This window comes from Chenopodium album, chromosome 4 (genome assembly GCF_948465745.1).
Source record: "Chenopodium album chromosome 4, dcCheAlbu1.1, whole genome shotgun sequence".
In the NCBI taxonomy this organism is placed as follows: Eukaryota; Viridiplantae; Streptophyta; class Magnoliopsida; order Caryophyllales; family Amaranthaceae; genus Chenopodium; species Chenopodium album.
In genome coordinates this window covers 6,502,598-6,518,390 of record NC_137837.1, presented here as the reverse complement: position 1 = coordinate 6,518,390, position 15,793 = coordinate 6,502,598, and the positions used below count along the sequence as shown (strand labels likewise).

Here is a 15,793-nt window from a genome sequence, read left to right as displayed (position 1 = left end):
GATCAATCGATCTTACAACTACATTATATTTTTTGCAATTGCAAGTTATTTAGTCGTTATCAAATTTTTATAGTTGGGGTCATACATTGCCTCTTCCCCTTTCCTTCAATGTTTAATCAACTTTATTTTCCTATGGGCCGGCAAGAAAAAGTTAAAAGTGTTATTTATCAAAGAATAAAAACATCATTACCTCATTAAGTAAGCGTCACCAAATATTAAAAAAAAATACTTCCTCCGTTCTTTTATCAAATGTTGCACCATTTTCTTTTTAGGAAAAAAATAATTTGTGTTCACACTACAAATACCTAACATACCCTTGTTTTTTCATATTTAATCATTAATTCCGATGATGAATCTTCTAATCCCCAAGCAGTCCACAGTGTATGTAATCCCAATTCCTTTTTTAGTTCTTGTATTAGTTGGTTAAGGGGGTCATGTATTCTCATAGGCGGATCTAGAGGGGCTTTCCCAGGCTTTGGCCCCCCTATGCCTAGATTTTGATACATATAAATAAAAAATGTTGTGCAAAATATATAAGTTCTATAGTTGGTTTGGTTAGTTACTTCATACATAGATTTGGAGGGTCAAGGATTCAATTCCCCTTCATTTGCAAATTTTTTTTTTCTTTTTTCCGTGTGGATTTCTTAAACTCGTATTCCTTTATGGCTTTATTAATTGAAATGTTTTTGGCCCGGTTTATAAATAAATTCTCAATCCGCCCTTGTGTATTCTCCATAATCCATATAATCTTGAGTTTTTTTTTTTTTTTAAAAAAAAAAAAACACCTGCGGATAATATTATTTGAAGGAGATCAATTTCCGCCAAAGATAATAGACTTTGAGGGAAAGGACCTACACAATTACGTTCGTTACAACCATTAGAGTCCCACCTAGCAACATTGTAGGCTAAAGTATTACCCGCACGTTTAACATGTGAACACGAGAAAGCATTAAAATTAGGAAAATTTCACATTTGCTACCAGGAAAAGCACCCGTATTCACATTTGCTACCCCTTTATTTTTTTATTTTTATTTACTACCACACAAACACACCTACTGTTAAAATCACTACCACTTAACGGAATCCGTTAGGATTTCCGTTAAATTTATTAAAAAAATAAAAAAAATAAATTAAAAAATTAAAAATAAAAAATAAAAAACAAAAAATAAAAACCAACCACCCAAAAAACCCTAGTTCTCCCCGTCAGCCACCCTCCCCACTCCCCCTGCCGGCGGCCAGCGCTCAAAGATGCGGCGACCGGCGTCGGAATCGGACCCCTCCCCTTCCCCACCCAAAGCCGACAACCCTAACCCTTATTTCCCTGCCCGAAACCACCCTAAACGAGTTTTAGGGTTTCGCTTAGGGTGGTTTTGGGTGGCAGGGAATTCCTTCGTCGCGGCCTGAAAAGGGAATGGGGGACGAGGAGGGGCTGGGATTGGGTTTTCGAGGGGAGAGGGGCTGGGAACGAGGGGGTTTTCGAGGGGAAAGGGGCTGGGATCAAGGAGGTTTTCGAGGGGAAAGGGGCTGGGATCGAGGAGGTTTTCGAGGGAGGAGAGGGGGTTGGAAACGCGACGTCGGCGCCGACGGGGTGGGTGGTTGGAGTCGCGGGTCGGGGCTGCAAGAACGGGGAAAGGGATGGGGGGTTCATTGTGGTGGTTGGTCGGCAGCAAGAAAGGGGTTCGATGGTGGTTGGTTTGGTCGGAGTGACGGGAAGGGAGTCACGGAGGAGTGGCTGGACGGTGAGTGGTGGTTGCGGTGGTTTGATGTGGAACAGCGGCGGTGGATTGACAGCTGGTGAATGAGAAGAAGTGGTGGGTGGGAAGGAGTGGTGGCTGGACGGTGGTTGGGTGGTGGTAACGGGAATAGTAACGGTGTCTGTCAAGTGGTAGTGATTTTTATAAAACTCTAATTTAGGTGGTAGCAATTTAAAATAAAAAATTAAAGGGGTAGCAAATGTGAACACAGGTGTTTTTCCTGGTAGCAAATGTGAAATATTCCGAACTAATGTCCTCGAGTGAAATAAATACAGAGTAAAAAGAGTAAACTCGCTAGAAAGTCTAAATCCGTTAGTTACAAGCTAGTCTCCTTTTTAACCCGTTATAATAATAAATAAATAAATAAATACAAAGTGAAAAGAGTAAACTCGCTAGAAAGTCTAAATCACGGAGTTTAAAGGCCGAGTAAGGTCCAAATACGGCAACTAACTTTAAATAGTCAAAGCCCATCAACAACGAGTATTATTATCCCAACACTGCTTTTATTTAGTCAAAGCCCAAAACCATACGATTCCACTTTTAATTCCACCGTATATCCTTGATTTAATGTACGCCTCTACCTCAACTGTATTTTCAACCTTTTTCTGAGGTATTTTGAGGTGTGTAAAAAGCACTGTAATTTCACATCAATTGCGTATTTGATTGCCCAATCTTTTGGACAAGTTGGATGAAATCATGAAATAAAACAAAGGTCTTTGTTTAGCTAATAGTCTAATACTGTAGATGTCTACAAATAGATAATGATATAGGATGGTTGTCGACCTCGATTTTATATTTTATACTCCTTCTTTCATAATTTATTGTTTTATTTGAAATTTGTAGGAATTAAATTACATATAAAATAAAAAACTTGTCCGATTATACTCAAAAACATAATTATTTGAATCTTGTTAAAATTTATCACAATTTAATTTTTTTAATATGTAATTTTTATACTACAGCAATGATTAGACATTTTCCCTCTCTGCTTTATGTCAAATCGTTGCACATAATCTGTAACGGAGGTAGTATAATTTTTTAATTCACAACTAGTATATGATTACAATAATATTATTCCATTAAAAATTGTAAATTAAAAAAAAAAAAAACAAATATGACAATCAATTAGAAACAAAGGGACTATACAATACATACTTGTTAGTGTACAATTCATTTTTTTTTTTTGGTTTGGGATTCGCCTAGGTATGATCAGAACTAAATTCAATTTTTGAGTATTAATCTAATCTAAGGGCATGTTCTCATTGACTGAACTCGGCTGAACTGAACTGAAATGAATATTTTACAAGAGAAGGAAGTTAGGAGCTGAACTGAACTGAACTGAAATGAATATTTTATAAGAGAGTGAAATTATGAGCTGAACTGAAATGAATATATTATAAGAGAAGGAAATTAGGAACTGAACTAAACTGAAGTGAATTTCAACGTAAGAGAACGGACCCTAAGACTTTGTATGAATTTTCAATCAAGCCAACATATACCAAATTACAATAATTTCACAACTTTATTTCACATCTCATAGATAAAAATGTTGATATATTTATTTACCCTTTTTTTAGAGTAATAATTTCATTAGGTTGATTTTTAATTCATGGATCAAAAGGCTAAAAGTATAGAGATTGAGCAATACTACATTAGTGTAACATAGGCATCTTAATGCTTCAGGACAAGGTCTATTCATGTTTCAATGTGTGATGTCACATCATGTCGTTTTAAGTTGATAGTATCACATAACAAACGTTTTTTTTGAAGATTATGCCTTTGAAAGTTTTAAATGAGAGTTTTGATTTGATGCAATTACTTCAATTGAAACGCCTTAACAATTAATTTAATTAACATTAATTAGAAAGTGATTTTACAATACTTAACAATTAAGTCTTTCAATGTAAGCAGACAATAAATAATACGGAGTACTTTGTATCTTTTCCATTGTATCTCCCAACCCTCCTTTTTAAAAAGTTTTTTCATAAGAATGTTTCGAAATCTTGTGTGCACACTTTTAAGCGTTTTACAAGGATTGTGGTAGCAAACTTATTCGCAGCGGTATGAATAGATTCAATGTGTAAAATTTTCTAATACGATCAACTTAAAGAAAAATATATGTGTTATAATTATTAATTTTTTTTTTGAGAAAAATATTTGTGTTATAAAATTGCACTTATATACCCATGTTGAGATGTAAAACAAGCACATGACAATTGACAAAACTTAATTTACACCAACATATGGCACCACACAAGACTAAAATTTAAATCCTCCAAAGCATAAAACAAATCAACACTTATTAACGGGGTTGGTGCAAAATGAATCGTATGGATTGTGATTCATTGGAGCCAAAAACATGTGATTCATAGTCCAGTTTACCTAAACTCCTAAGGACTTAGCTTGCCCATAACATTAAACTAAGCGAAATACCAATGAGTACTCAATGACAACGCATCCATATTTAAGAGCAAAAAACGTGAAATTCACTTAACTACCCATGCTTCCAATCCCTAAACACTAAAGATAAGACGACTTTGCAAAAAAATCAAGATATTATAGAATTACCGAAACCATTCTTAACATCCGTATATAGAGCATAAAAATTATATTCCGTAATATACCCCGTATGAAAATGGCCAACATATATTGATTCATGAAAAAAGTCCATCACTCTCACAACAACCTTTACTTTATATCCAAAAAGTTTTGGGATAGTTTCCCTTCTCTTCCTTCTTCTTTCCTTCATCCTCCTTAAATTTCCAAACTCCAATTCCACCACCACCATTCTAAATTCCCCAACTTCATTTTTTCTCTCTCTAAAAAATAAAAATAAAATAAAAATAAAAAACCTCTTTGATGCGCCCTTTATTCATCTCTCCTATAAAAACCTCCTTCCCTCTTTCACTTTCTCTCTCCTCCTATAAATCCACCACCTTCCTCCGATCTTCTCCTCTTCTTCTTCTCTCGTCTTCTTCTTCACTTCCACCTTCATTCTCTCTCCTCCGATTTCTGCGCTCGTTTTCCGGCGATTCGAGATCTTCTTCAATGGCGACGGCTCCTCCCCCGAGGTCCACCACGCCGTCGATCGGAGTTCCTGCTGTCGGAGCCGTCGCTAACGACGTCGGCATCTCTCGAAGGTCCTGGAACAAGTTTAAGCGCGACTCCATTTTCTCTCTCTTCACTCCTTTCGTTCTCTCTCTTGCTGCTGGTAATCTTCGTCTTGAATCTTTCCGCCATTACATCTCTCAGGATGTTCATTTCCTCCAGGCCTTCGCTCACGCGTTAGTAAATTCTTGACCTATTTATTTTTTATTTTTTTTTTATTTTTGCAATTTTCTGGAATTGAAGTTGTTTGATTGTTGAATGAGGATGAGAAATTGATTTTTGTTTGTGTTGAATATTTTTTTAGGTATGAATTATCGGAAGAATGTGCGGATGATGATGACGATAAAATTGCGATTTCGGAGTTGAGGAAGAACATTCTTAAAGAATTGCATATGCACGATTCTTATGTTCAGGTATCGGATCGTATATTCGTATATTTTTAAATTTCAGTACTCCGTAGTAGTTTGAATGTGCGGAATCTCTGAAGAAATGTTTGAGAATAGAGATTTTCTTGACGAAAATTCGTATTATCTTATATTTTCGACTGTAGTGTAATTGTAGTTTTGAGTGTGTAGAATCTTTGATATAGTGTAATTGTAGTTTGAGTGTGCGGAATCTTTGATAAATTGCACGATAACAGAGATTATTGCTACGTTGATTGACAGAAATTTGTATTGGATTGTTTCCGTGGAGTAAGTTATATGAAATTTTCAATTGATTTCTGCATTTCTCTTATGATTAGCTTAAACCTAGACTTTTCGGATAGACAACACGTACTTGTACTCCGGTATAGTATTCAGCTTCTCCGGTATAGTGACATTCGACTTTGTTAACTTGTGTTTCAAATATATATTTTGTTCACCATGACAACGAACTGTTAATTGAACTTTGCTTTGAATAATGAGATGCACACCTTAATTTACTCAGTGATAAGTGGCCCGTGTTTAGGAATGAAAGTCACCTGTCTGAGATTGTTTTTTCCCTCAAGGGTTGTAGAGATATGGGTGGAGAAAGAGATTGTACTACAGGCTTAGTGGTTATTTTTAATATGCCTAGGTAAATTAGCATGCTGCTTTCTACTTAATATTGTAAGACCTGTATAAGACTAAAAACCAGTAGCTCGTTTTCGCTTTCTGTAGTGTTTCAATTTTGCGAGGTGAACTTTTATGTCTGCAACTGAAGTTGTATTTGTTAGAAAATTAGAATCACCGTGCATCTTATGAGGTGTGATGTCACTTTTCTCACTGGTGTCAATTTTTATTATGATTTTGCATGTAAGCATTGATGCATAGGTCTTTAATTTTGTTTGAGGAATGTTGAATTTAGACTTAATTAGAGTTCATGCAATGTTAACTTACTGGTATGCATGAATGATTTGGTTTAGCAGAGCAATTGACTATGTGGAATGTGAAATGTTGGGGAAGTATAGAAAATGAGGGTGAGGTCAGTATAGGGTTCCAGTATAGGAGGAAACTAAAATTGAAAGCAAGTTCTGTAATCCTGCATCATGTTTATTTGACTACATATAGTGATACAATTACTGATGCTGTATATGATTTGTGCTATGATTCTCTGTATAGCTCTATATTTTCACATCTGTCTTGAGAAATATTTCTTTCCAAATTGCTAGAGTGAGATCATGGGATGGCTACTAATTGTTTGTCCACAGCCATATTGTACTTTAATAAGTTTTGGTGAGTCGGATTGATTAGAGAGAAGTGTTAAGTAAATTATTGTGAGGATGAAGTTGTAGTCCCCTATGTATATTTATGGTGTGGAGCAATCTTTTAGTGACAACTTAAAAATGAAAATGGGGCAAACTTTAAGGAACGGAGGAAGTATGAATGTATGATTATGAGGTGGTAACATTGTGAAGTAAATTTAAATAAAACTAGTTGTACTAGCTTATAAAGGCCATTTTTCCTCCAAATTTTAATTATTATATTCCAGTTATCAGTTAGATGATATATACAGGCTAGTGTAGGTATTACCGGTTACCATTTCAGAAATGAAAAGGATGGACTAGTAAGTGGCCAATGTGGTACCTGAGAACACATTGTATTGCTTTGAATGCTTTCAATCAATCAATCAATCAATCAAAGCCTTAATCCCAAAAGTGGGGTCGGCTAACATGAACCAAATTTGATTATTCCGTGTAGTCATCAACATAAATCTTTCTCCTCCATCCCTTACGATCCAAAACTTCATCCTCACGTAAATCCATGCACTTCATATCCTTCCTCACTCCTTCCAACCAAGTCATCTTTGGTCTCCCTCTTCCTCGTTTAATCCCTCCATGGTCCCACTCTTCCACTCTTCGCACCGGTGCACCCTCGGGTCTCCGTCTTACATGTCCAAACCAACGCAGACGATTTTCCCTTAATTTATCTACAATGCCCGCCACACCTACTTTCTTGCGAATAACCTCATTTCTGATTCTATCTCTTAAAGTGTTTCCACACATCCACCTTAACATGCGCATTTCCGTAACCTCCATCTTTTTAATATGCTCTTTCTTAGAAGCCCAACATTCTGTACCATAGAGCAACACTGGTCTTATGGCAGTCCTGTAGAATTTTCCCTTCAACTTTAAGGGAATGCTGCGGTCGCATAACACTCCCGTGGCCGCTCTCCATTTAAGCCACCCTGACTTAATCCTGTGGGTCACGTCTTGATCAATGTCACCATTCTTCTGGATGATCGACCCTAGGTACTTAAAACATTCACTCATGGTCAAATCCTTTCCATCCAAACTCACCACTTCATTGCTTGTCCCCCTCTGAGTGCCAAAACGACATACCAAATATTCAGTCTTACTCCGACTTAGCTTAAACCCTCTAGATTCCAACCTTTGCCTCCATTGCTCCAACTTGGCATTAACCCCATCCTTAGTCTCATCCACCAAAACGATATCATCTGCGAACAGCATACACCATGGAACCTCATCTTGAATTGGTCTAGTTAATTCATCTAGAACCGTTGCAAAAAGAAAAGGGCTTAATGCAGACCCTTGATGCAATCCGATTGTAATAGGGAAATCTTTTGTCAACCCTCCGCATGTCCTCACATTTGTTGACACATCCCGATACATATCCTTAACTAGGTCTACATACCTTCGTGGGATACCTTTCTTCAACATTGCCCACCAAAGTATCTCTCTTGGCACCTTGTCATATGCCTTCTCTAAATCAATAAAGACCATATGAAGATCTTTCTTCTTTACCCTATAAAACTCCATCATTTGTCTTATCAAATGGATTGCCTCCATAGTAGATCTCCGAGGCATAAAACCAAATTGGTTATCTGAAATGCTTGTGCATGCCCTCAACCTTTGTTCAATCACCCTTTCCCACAACTTCATAGTATGGCTCATAAGCTTAATTCCTCGATAGTTAGAACAATCTTGAGCGTCTCCTTTGTTTTTATAAACCGGGACCAAGGTGCTCTTCCTCCAATCTTGTGGGATCCTTGTAGCCGTCCATATCTTGTTGAAAAGGTTTGTTAACCAATCAATACCAATCTTACCCAAACACCTCCACACCTCTATCGGTACCCCATCAGGGCCAACCGCCTTCTTAGGTTTCATCTTCCTCAGTGCAATCTCCACCTCTACTCTCCTAATCCTTCGCACATACTCCATGTTGATTTCTTCATCACTCATAGAGGTATCTCCTATCACAACTCCATTACTTCCATTAAATAATTCATCGAAGTACCCCTTCCACCTGTCCTTGATGCCCTCCTCTTGCACTAGGACCATTTGGTTCTTATCTTTGACACACTTCACCATGCCAATATCCTTCCTTGCCTCTTGTCTTCTCTTTGCCATCTTATAAATGATCCTTTCTCCCTCCTTGGAATCAAGCTTTTCATAAACCTCCTGATATGCCTTTTCTTTTGCTTGGCGAACAGCTGCCTTTGCCTTACTCTTAGCCTCCTTATACGCTGCAAAGGTTTCATCACTCCTACATTTTCCTAAGGCTTGATAGCATTCCCTTTTTTGCTTAATTACTGCTTTCACCTCTTCATTCCACCACGAAGTATCTCTCTGTACCGAAGTTCTTCCCCTTACTTCCCCTAAGACCTCTTTGGCCACTCTTAGGAAACAGTTCTTCATTCGTACCCAAGTCATGTCCGGATCCACCTCTCCATCCCAATCCGCTTCTTCAATTACCTTTTCTGTAAAAACCTTAGCTTTTGCATCCCTTAGGGTCCACCATCTTATCCTTGGTTCTTCTTGTCTAACTTTTTTCTTCGCCTTCTCTTTCAGACGAATAGTCATTACCAATAGCCGGTGTTGGGTGACCACACTCTCCCCTGGGATAACCTTACAGTTTATGCAACTTTGTCTATCTATGCTCCTTGTGAGCAGGAAGTCTATTTGAGTTGCATTTGCTCCATTCCGAAAAGTTATCAAGTGTGAATCCCTCTTCTTAAACCAAGTATTAGCCAAAATTAAATCATATGATTGGGCAAAATCCATAATAGCTTCACCACCGGCGTCCCTCTGCCCATACCCAAAGCCTCCATGGACACTCTCATAGCCATCTCGGCTCGCCCCAACGTGCCCATTTAGATCCCCTCCAATATATAACTTCTCTGAGTGGTGGACACCCTGCACCACCTCGTCTAGGTCCTCCCAAAATTGTCGTTTCTCTTCTGCATCTAAACCCACTTGGGGAGCATAAGCACTGATAACATTCACAATCTCCTTGCCACATAGCAACTTCAGCCTTATCAACCTATCGTTCTTCCGATAGACCTCGATCACCTCTTTTGCCAACCTCTCATCGAGAACCACACCAACTCCGTTCCTAGCTCCACCATTCCTTGTTCTGTGGCTCGTTTCTTGCCCAACATACCATACCTTATACCCCAAAACCAAGCCTCGAGCTCCTTCTCCTGTCCATCTTGTCTCTTGGAGGCACATGATGTTCACGCGTCGTCTTTTCATTACTTCTACCAATTCTGCTGATTTTCCCGTAAGAGACCCCACATTCCAAGAACCAATCCGCAAACTAAATTCTTTTCTCCCACGCTCCCTCCTGATCCCAACTCCAAGCCCTTGATTATTTGACACCACAATTGGGCAATATGGCGCGTCGCTTCTGGGCGACGACCTAGCAACCCTTACATACTTATCACTGCACCCGGGTCTGGGAAGTGCAGCGCGTCGCTCAGTAGGGAACGCCCCAATGGCACGCCCTTGCTCATTTGAATGCTTTCTTGTCGATAATTATATATCATCCTTAAGGAGGCGATAGGTTAATGATAAGATCGATAAGGTTTATGAAAGATGGAACTGTCAGGATTTGATGATTTGTTTCATATTAGGATCTGCCTACTTCTTTATTAGCTTATCTATTAGTTGGATAAGAATCAGAAGATGGAGGATGCTTGCTTTTACAAAATAGTTAGGAAGTAAACTTAATTCTAACTTTGTTTATATAGTGTTATCAAGAATATATAAACTAAATGTTTTGGGGCAGACGGCAGAGGTTTATAATAGAAAAGATCACTGAGATATGTCATAATAGTGAGCAAATAGGGGGTAACTAGGGGCACAGGATAGGGAAAGGGATAAAAGAGAGAAAGAGTGGTGATGTGATGGAGAGATAATAAGGCCACTTAAGGGTAATTATATAGAAGCTGTTGACCATTATTTAAATGAAAAGCATGAAGTTATGGATTTCTATCTTGGAGCGGAGGTAGTCGCTGATTTGCGCGTAGTATTTTTCTAAGACATGGGGATATATGATTAACAAAGGGGCATTGCCATTCAAGAGCAATGAATCCACATCTATTATCTTAAATGATTTCCTTATGCTGGCTATTTGTTTGCTACAGTGGGAGGTTAAGTTGGTAAAGGTGTTTTAGGACTCAAATTTTGAATGGAAAGAATATCATGGTGCCAACTTCCTGGTTTTGGATTATTAAGTGTAATTTTTGTCTCCCTGGGGAATATTGAGTGTAATTTGCCTGCTACTTAGTTTCCTCCTAGAGCAAGGGGGAAGTTTCATAAAATAATTGGAGGCTGTATATGAATAATGAGTTTATGACCCCATGAATTAATAGCAGATCAATATATTTTTTTCCCTTTGCCTGTCAATCATACTTAATGCACAACTTAGTTACCGAATTGAATCTAGACCCTATTTGCTGAGCCTTGAAGGTATTAATCTTTGTGAACTGATATCCTTGTAGAGGAGTTAAATTGGGAATCTCGGTAGATTAATTGATTATAGCAATTTTGGGCACTTTATATACAGAGGTAGATTAATTGATTTTAGGAAGTCATGGCTTATGCATTTCCCCTTGAATTAAGTGTCCTGTTACTTTTGATTTTATCTTCTTTGTGTGTGTGTGTGTGTGTGTCGGGGGGGGGGGGGGGGGGGGGAGCACTGGTCTTCTAAAATATTAAACTGCGCTTATTATTGATGTGTGTTGTCAAAACAAGTGTGGTGATATTGCTTTCTGGCGCTGCTTTTGTCTAAACATCAAGTTTTCCATTTTAAGATTTAATCTTTTTTTCGTTTAAACAAATTCATAGCTTACTGGTGGCTCCCTATGATATTATATTACTATGTTCATGCTTACAACCACCGAATTTAACCTACTTCCCAAACAATGATAAAATTGCCACTCAGAGTTCTGTGACATTTTATTTAAAATCTGTGTATTTTGTCATGGGAATTTCTGCAGATATTAATGTGTTCTTATTACAACTTTGCAGGAATGGGGAATTGACCTTGGTAAAGAAGAAAGCTCTGTTAACTCTGCAACTCAAAAGTACATAGATTTTCTTTTAGCAACAGCTTCAGGAAAAGTTGAAGGAGTAAAAGGTCTTGGTAAGCTTGCAACGCCATTTGAGAAGACAAAGATAGCAGCTTACACTTTGGGTGCAATGACACCTTGTATGAGGCTGTATGCTTTTCTTGGCAAGGAGCTTAAGGCTTTGGCAGATCCAGATCTCAATACTCACCCCTACAAGAAGTGGATTGACAATTATTCGTCTGAAGGCTTCCAGGTTTGTCATGGTATTGAGCTGTTATTGTAGTTATCTAATTTTATGGCTACAGTAGTAGTGGTAAAGTGTAATATAATTTGAGCAGGCAATTAAGATATTTCAAATGAATGTAGGCATGCACTTTGCAAATCGAAGAATTGCTGGATAAATTGAGTGCTTCTCTAACTGGTGAAGAGCTTGATGTTATTGAAAAGCTTTATAAACAGGCCATGAAACTTGAGACAGAATTCTTTGGGGCACAAACACTATCACAAAAGACCGTCGCTCCGTTGTGGAAAGAGCTTAATCCTGAAGAATCACGTCTCATGCTGTTTTCAGATTTTGACTTGACTTGTACAGTTGTTGATTCATCTGCAATATTAGCTGAGATCGCAATTGTAACAGCTCCGAAGTCTGATCAAAGTCCAACTGACGGTCAAATTACTCGGATGTCATCTGCTGATTTGAGGAACACATGGGGTGTTCTCTCGAGGCAGTACACAGAGGAGTATGAACAATGCATCGAGAATATTTTATCAACGGATAAAGGTATCTAGATCATATTAAAGTTGGTTTATTTGGAGTGGGGCTGGGTGTGGAGGGTTGAGCCTTCTGTATTTTGGTTTGTTTAATTTTTGTCATTTTTTTAGAAAAAGTTGCTTATTGGAGTTATTGCTAGGAGGGGAGTTCAACTTTGATGCTCTGCAAACGGCTCTTGAGTTACTTGCTGATTTTGAGAAAAAGGCCAATGCAAGGGTGATTGATTCTGGAGTCCTTAAAGGTGTGAACCTTGAAGATATTCGGAAGGCTGGTGAACGTATAATCCTTCAAGATGGCTGTACTAGTTTCTTCCAGAATGCTGTACATAAAGAAAATCTGGATGTGACTGTCCATGTACTTTCATATTGTTGGTGCGGTGATTTAATCAGATCAGCTTTTTCATCAGGTAAACTGCATCTTCCATTCTTCCCATCTAATTTTTTATATTGTCAATTAATTTTCATATTGTGATGATAATATGGTTTGTTTTATTGGGAGTTCAAAGAGTGTTTGGTTTGGTGAGCTTAATTTTGATAGTCTTGTAATGTTTGATTACTTACCCCCCTCTATGGTATAAGGTAAAATACTAAAGGGAAGTTAATGAAGCTTTTGATACAACCTTTAAATGTTCCATTTGATTGTCCACGATAATGCACCTTCACTTCTAAACACGTGTTTTCTTTATTAATATTGATTTAAAATCATTACCACCTAGAGATGTGATGTAGATGAACTTAATTTCAAATAAACCTTACATTGAACAAGTCACTAACACTATTTATTGCAAACATTAGATCAAGTGATTTGCAGGGGGACTAATACTTATCCTTGGTATGATTTACATGTCAATACTATTGTTTCCTTCCTCTCTGTCTTTGCTAGATATCTATTGTATTTTATCTGGCCAATTGTTTGTTATTCTAGTGTCCTGAACTGAAAGCAGTTTTAGGAAAATATAAATGAAATTAGTATGTTTAAAACTTTTCGTTGCTAGTTGTGCCAGGGGTAAGCTAATGGTATGTGCACTGCTGTCTTGTTGTAATGCATAGCTTTGGGCTTGGCCCTGAAACCAGGTTCTAGGTTCAAACAGGAAGGAAAAGTTACAATTTGCCAAAAACATCTTTCTATCTCCTGTGCTGCTACCCGAAATAGCATATCTAATGTTTCAAATATGTATTTAATTTATCTATGTTTACTGTTCACCAAGTTTTGGCATTTATGTGGTTTACTTGCAATATTATTTCAAATGAATGTGAAGTTGCTAAATATATTTGTATACCAGGTGGTTTGGATGCATTAAACATACATGCAAATGAGTTCAACTATGAAGAATCCATTTCCACCGGTGAAATCATCCGGAAGGTTGAATCTCCCATTGACAAACTTCAAGCATTCGATGAGATCTTGGTCAGTTGTGGTGACGACAAGAAGAATTTAAGTGTATATATAGGGGATTCTGTTGGTGACTTGCTTTGCTTACTCAAGGCGGACATAGGAATTGTTGTTGGATCGAGTTCAAGTTTGAGGAGACTTGGGAGTCACTTTGGGGTTTCATTTGTCCCATTGTTTGAAGGTTTGGTGAAGAAACAAAGGGAGTGTGTTGAAGGAGATTCTTTCAATTGGAAGGCCAAGCCTGGTGTTCTTTACACAGCCTCTAGCTGGTCCGAGTTACATGCATTCATTTTGGGGTGTTAGGATAGATTCTTGCCTTTGATGAGCCAATTTTCATTTTAGTTTAGGATTGAAGCAACTGCCATATATCATAGGATATCCATACAAAATTGGTGGCTAGTTTTATTATGGGCCACAGATGAGCTATTGTTTTTTTTGCCTTTTTTGTCTATAGGCATAGCGTCATCGTTATTTTGAAGACTTAGTTTGCTACCATTTTCAGCTGGCATGCTGTTAAAAAATGATACCTACAAAAGCTGCTATCTAGACCTCTCCATTCAACTCCTTGACATTGGTAATGCAATTTCTGAACTGTCGTATGGTGTGGTTAAGTATACTTTCTGCAGGAGCAACAAGATCCTTGGTGGTTTCAGAGTGCGAGTACTGCAGCCACATCATGTTATGACCTCTTTGTTCTGTCATTGCATTCTTGTTCAACAATTGGGGTTATATAGGAACTAGGAACATAATATTGGAACCTGGAAGTTCAAATAGAACGTATAATTGTTGTATTCCCATTACTGTTTTGCTGATATTCAAAACTTTGATTCTACTTCTGATATTCTTGGAACAACTTTTGTGGATAAGAAGCTGGTTTTGGGCTTTAAAATGTGTGTTTTTCTGAATTGTTAGCTTTGATCGAGTTGGTTTTGCTTGATTCAGGTCCAAGTTTTTCGTACGTCTTTGTTCAGTATTATGCATTGCTACTGCTTGATTTAGGTCCAAGTTTTTAGGTCCAAGTTTTTCGTACGTCCTCGTTCAGTATTATGCATTGCTACTGCTTGATTCAGGTCCAAGTTTTTCGTACATCTTTGTTCAGTATTATGCATTGCTGCTGCTGCTTGATTTAGGTCCCAGTTTTTTGAAGTCATCGTGTAGTACAGTATTATGCTTTGCTATTGCTTTTTATATGTTGCTGTTACTATGTGTAATTGAGGAGCATCCTCTTCATCTCCTATCTAGTTTTCTACCACAGGATTTTTTTTTTTTTTTTTTGTTCAGCAGAACTTGATAAGTACTTACTGTTTTCCTGTTTGGTGAGTTCAGGTTTATCGCTCCCAAGTACCAATTTCTGCAGTTGTCAGAATTAATCAGCATGTTAATTAAGCTTTTTATCCTAATTTACTGTTGTTAATAGTTGTCACATTGGTTATCATCTTTGAACACCTTAGTTTTCAGAGAACAAAATCTTGGTCAATGACTTGGTCACCCTCTATATGAAGTTGACTTTTATGTGATTTGATTTCTCTTTATATAAAGTTGACTTTTTTGTTTATTCTTTTTCTTTGGTGTATGTACATGATTCAATCCTATATTCTAAGCACCACATTTTAAAACCTTATCTAATTTAAATTCACCTCTTCATAAAGTTTACATCTCTTTTGTTTATTCCTTTTCTTTTATATGTATGTACATGATTCAATCTTATATATTGAGTACTGCGTTTTAAGATTTAAATTAAATAAGTTAGTTGAAATTCACCTCCTTATGAATTGACTTAATTGCATATACTTGGAATAGGTTTAAGATGCTAACTTTGTTGTGATTTGAAGTGACTTTTATAAAATTTAGAATAATATACGGAGTATTATATTTGATATATGTTTAACCTCGTTGATTATGTATACACCCATTATATAAAAATATTATATATAATGCATATTCAATATCCAATTATCTATCCATCCTCAAAGCAATAAGATTTGCGAACCTT

The 15,793-nt window shown here is 37.3% G+C and overlaps 1 protein-coding gene across 1 annotated transcript; it reads left to right on the top strand.

The window, feature by feature from the left end:
- Positions 1 to 4,402: 4,402 nt before the first annotated feature.
- LOC145628749 (bifunctional TH2 protein, mitochondrial-like) lies at positions 4,403 to 14,641 on the top strand. Its single transcript, XM_081681136.1, has 6 exons — positions 4,403 to 5,038; positions 5,167 to 5,275; positions 11,596 to 11,889; positions 12,003 to 12,417; positions 12,548 to 12,814; positions 13,691 to 14,641. The coding sequence occupies exons 1-6, from the start codon at positions 4,614 to 4,616 to the stop codon at positions 14,101 to 14,103; spliced, it is 1,923 nt and encodes a 640-aa protein (XP_081537262.1). The 5' UTR covers positions 4,403 to 4,613; the 3' UTR covers positions 14,104 to 14,641.
- Positions 14,642 to 15,793: the final 1,152 nt, after the last annotated feature.

Excerpts from the sequence above, each read along its gene's own strand:
- LOC145628749 (XM_081681136.1), top strand. The coding sequence starts at position 4,614 with ATGCGCCCTTTATTCATCTCTCCTATAAAAACCTCCTTCCCTCTTTCA. Across the intron at positions 5,039-5,166 it reads CTCCAGGCCTTCGCTCACGC|GTATGAATTATCGGAAGAAT; the intron begins GTTAGTAAATTC and ends ATATTTTTTTAG. Across the intron at positions 12,418-12,547 it reads TATTTTATCAACGGATAAAG|GAGGGGAGTTCAACTTTGAT; the intron begins GTATCTAGATCA and ends AGTTATTGCTAG.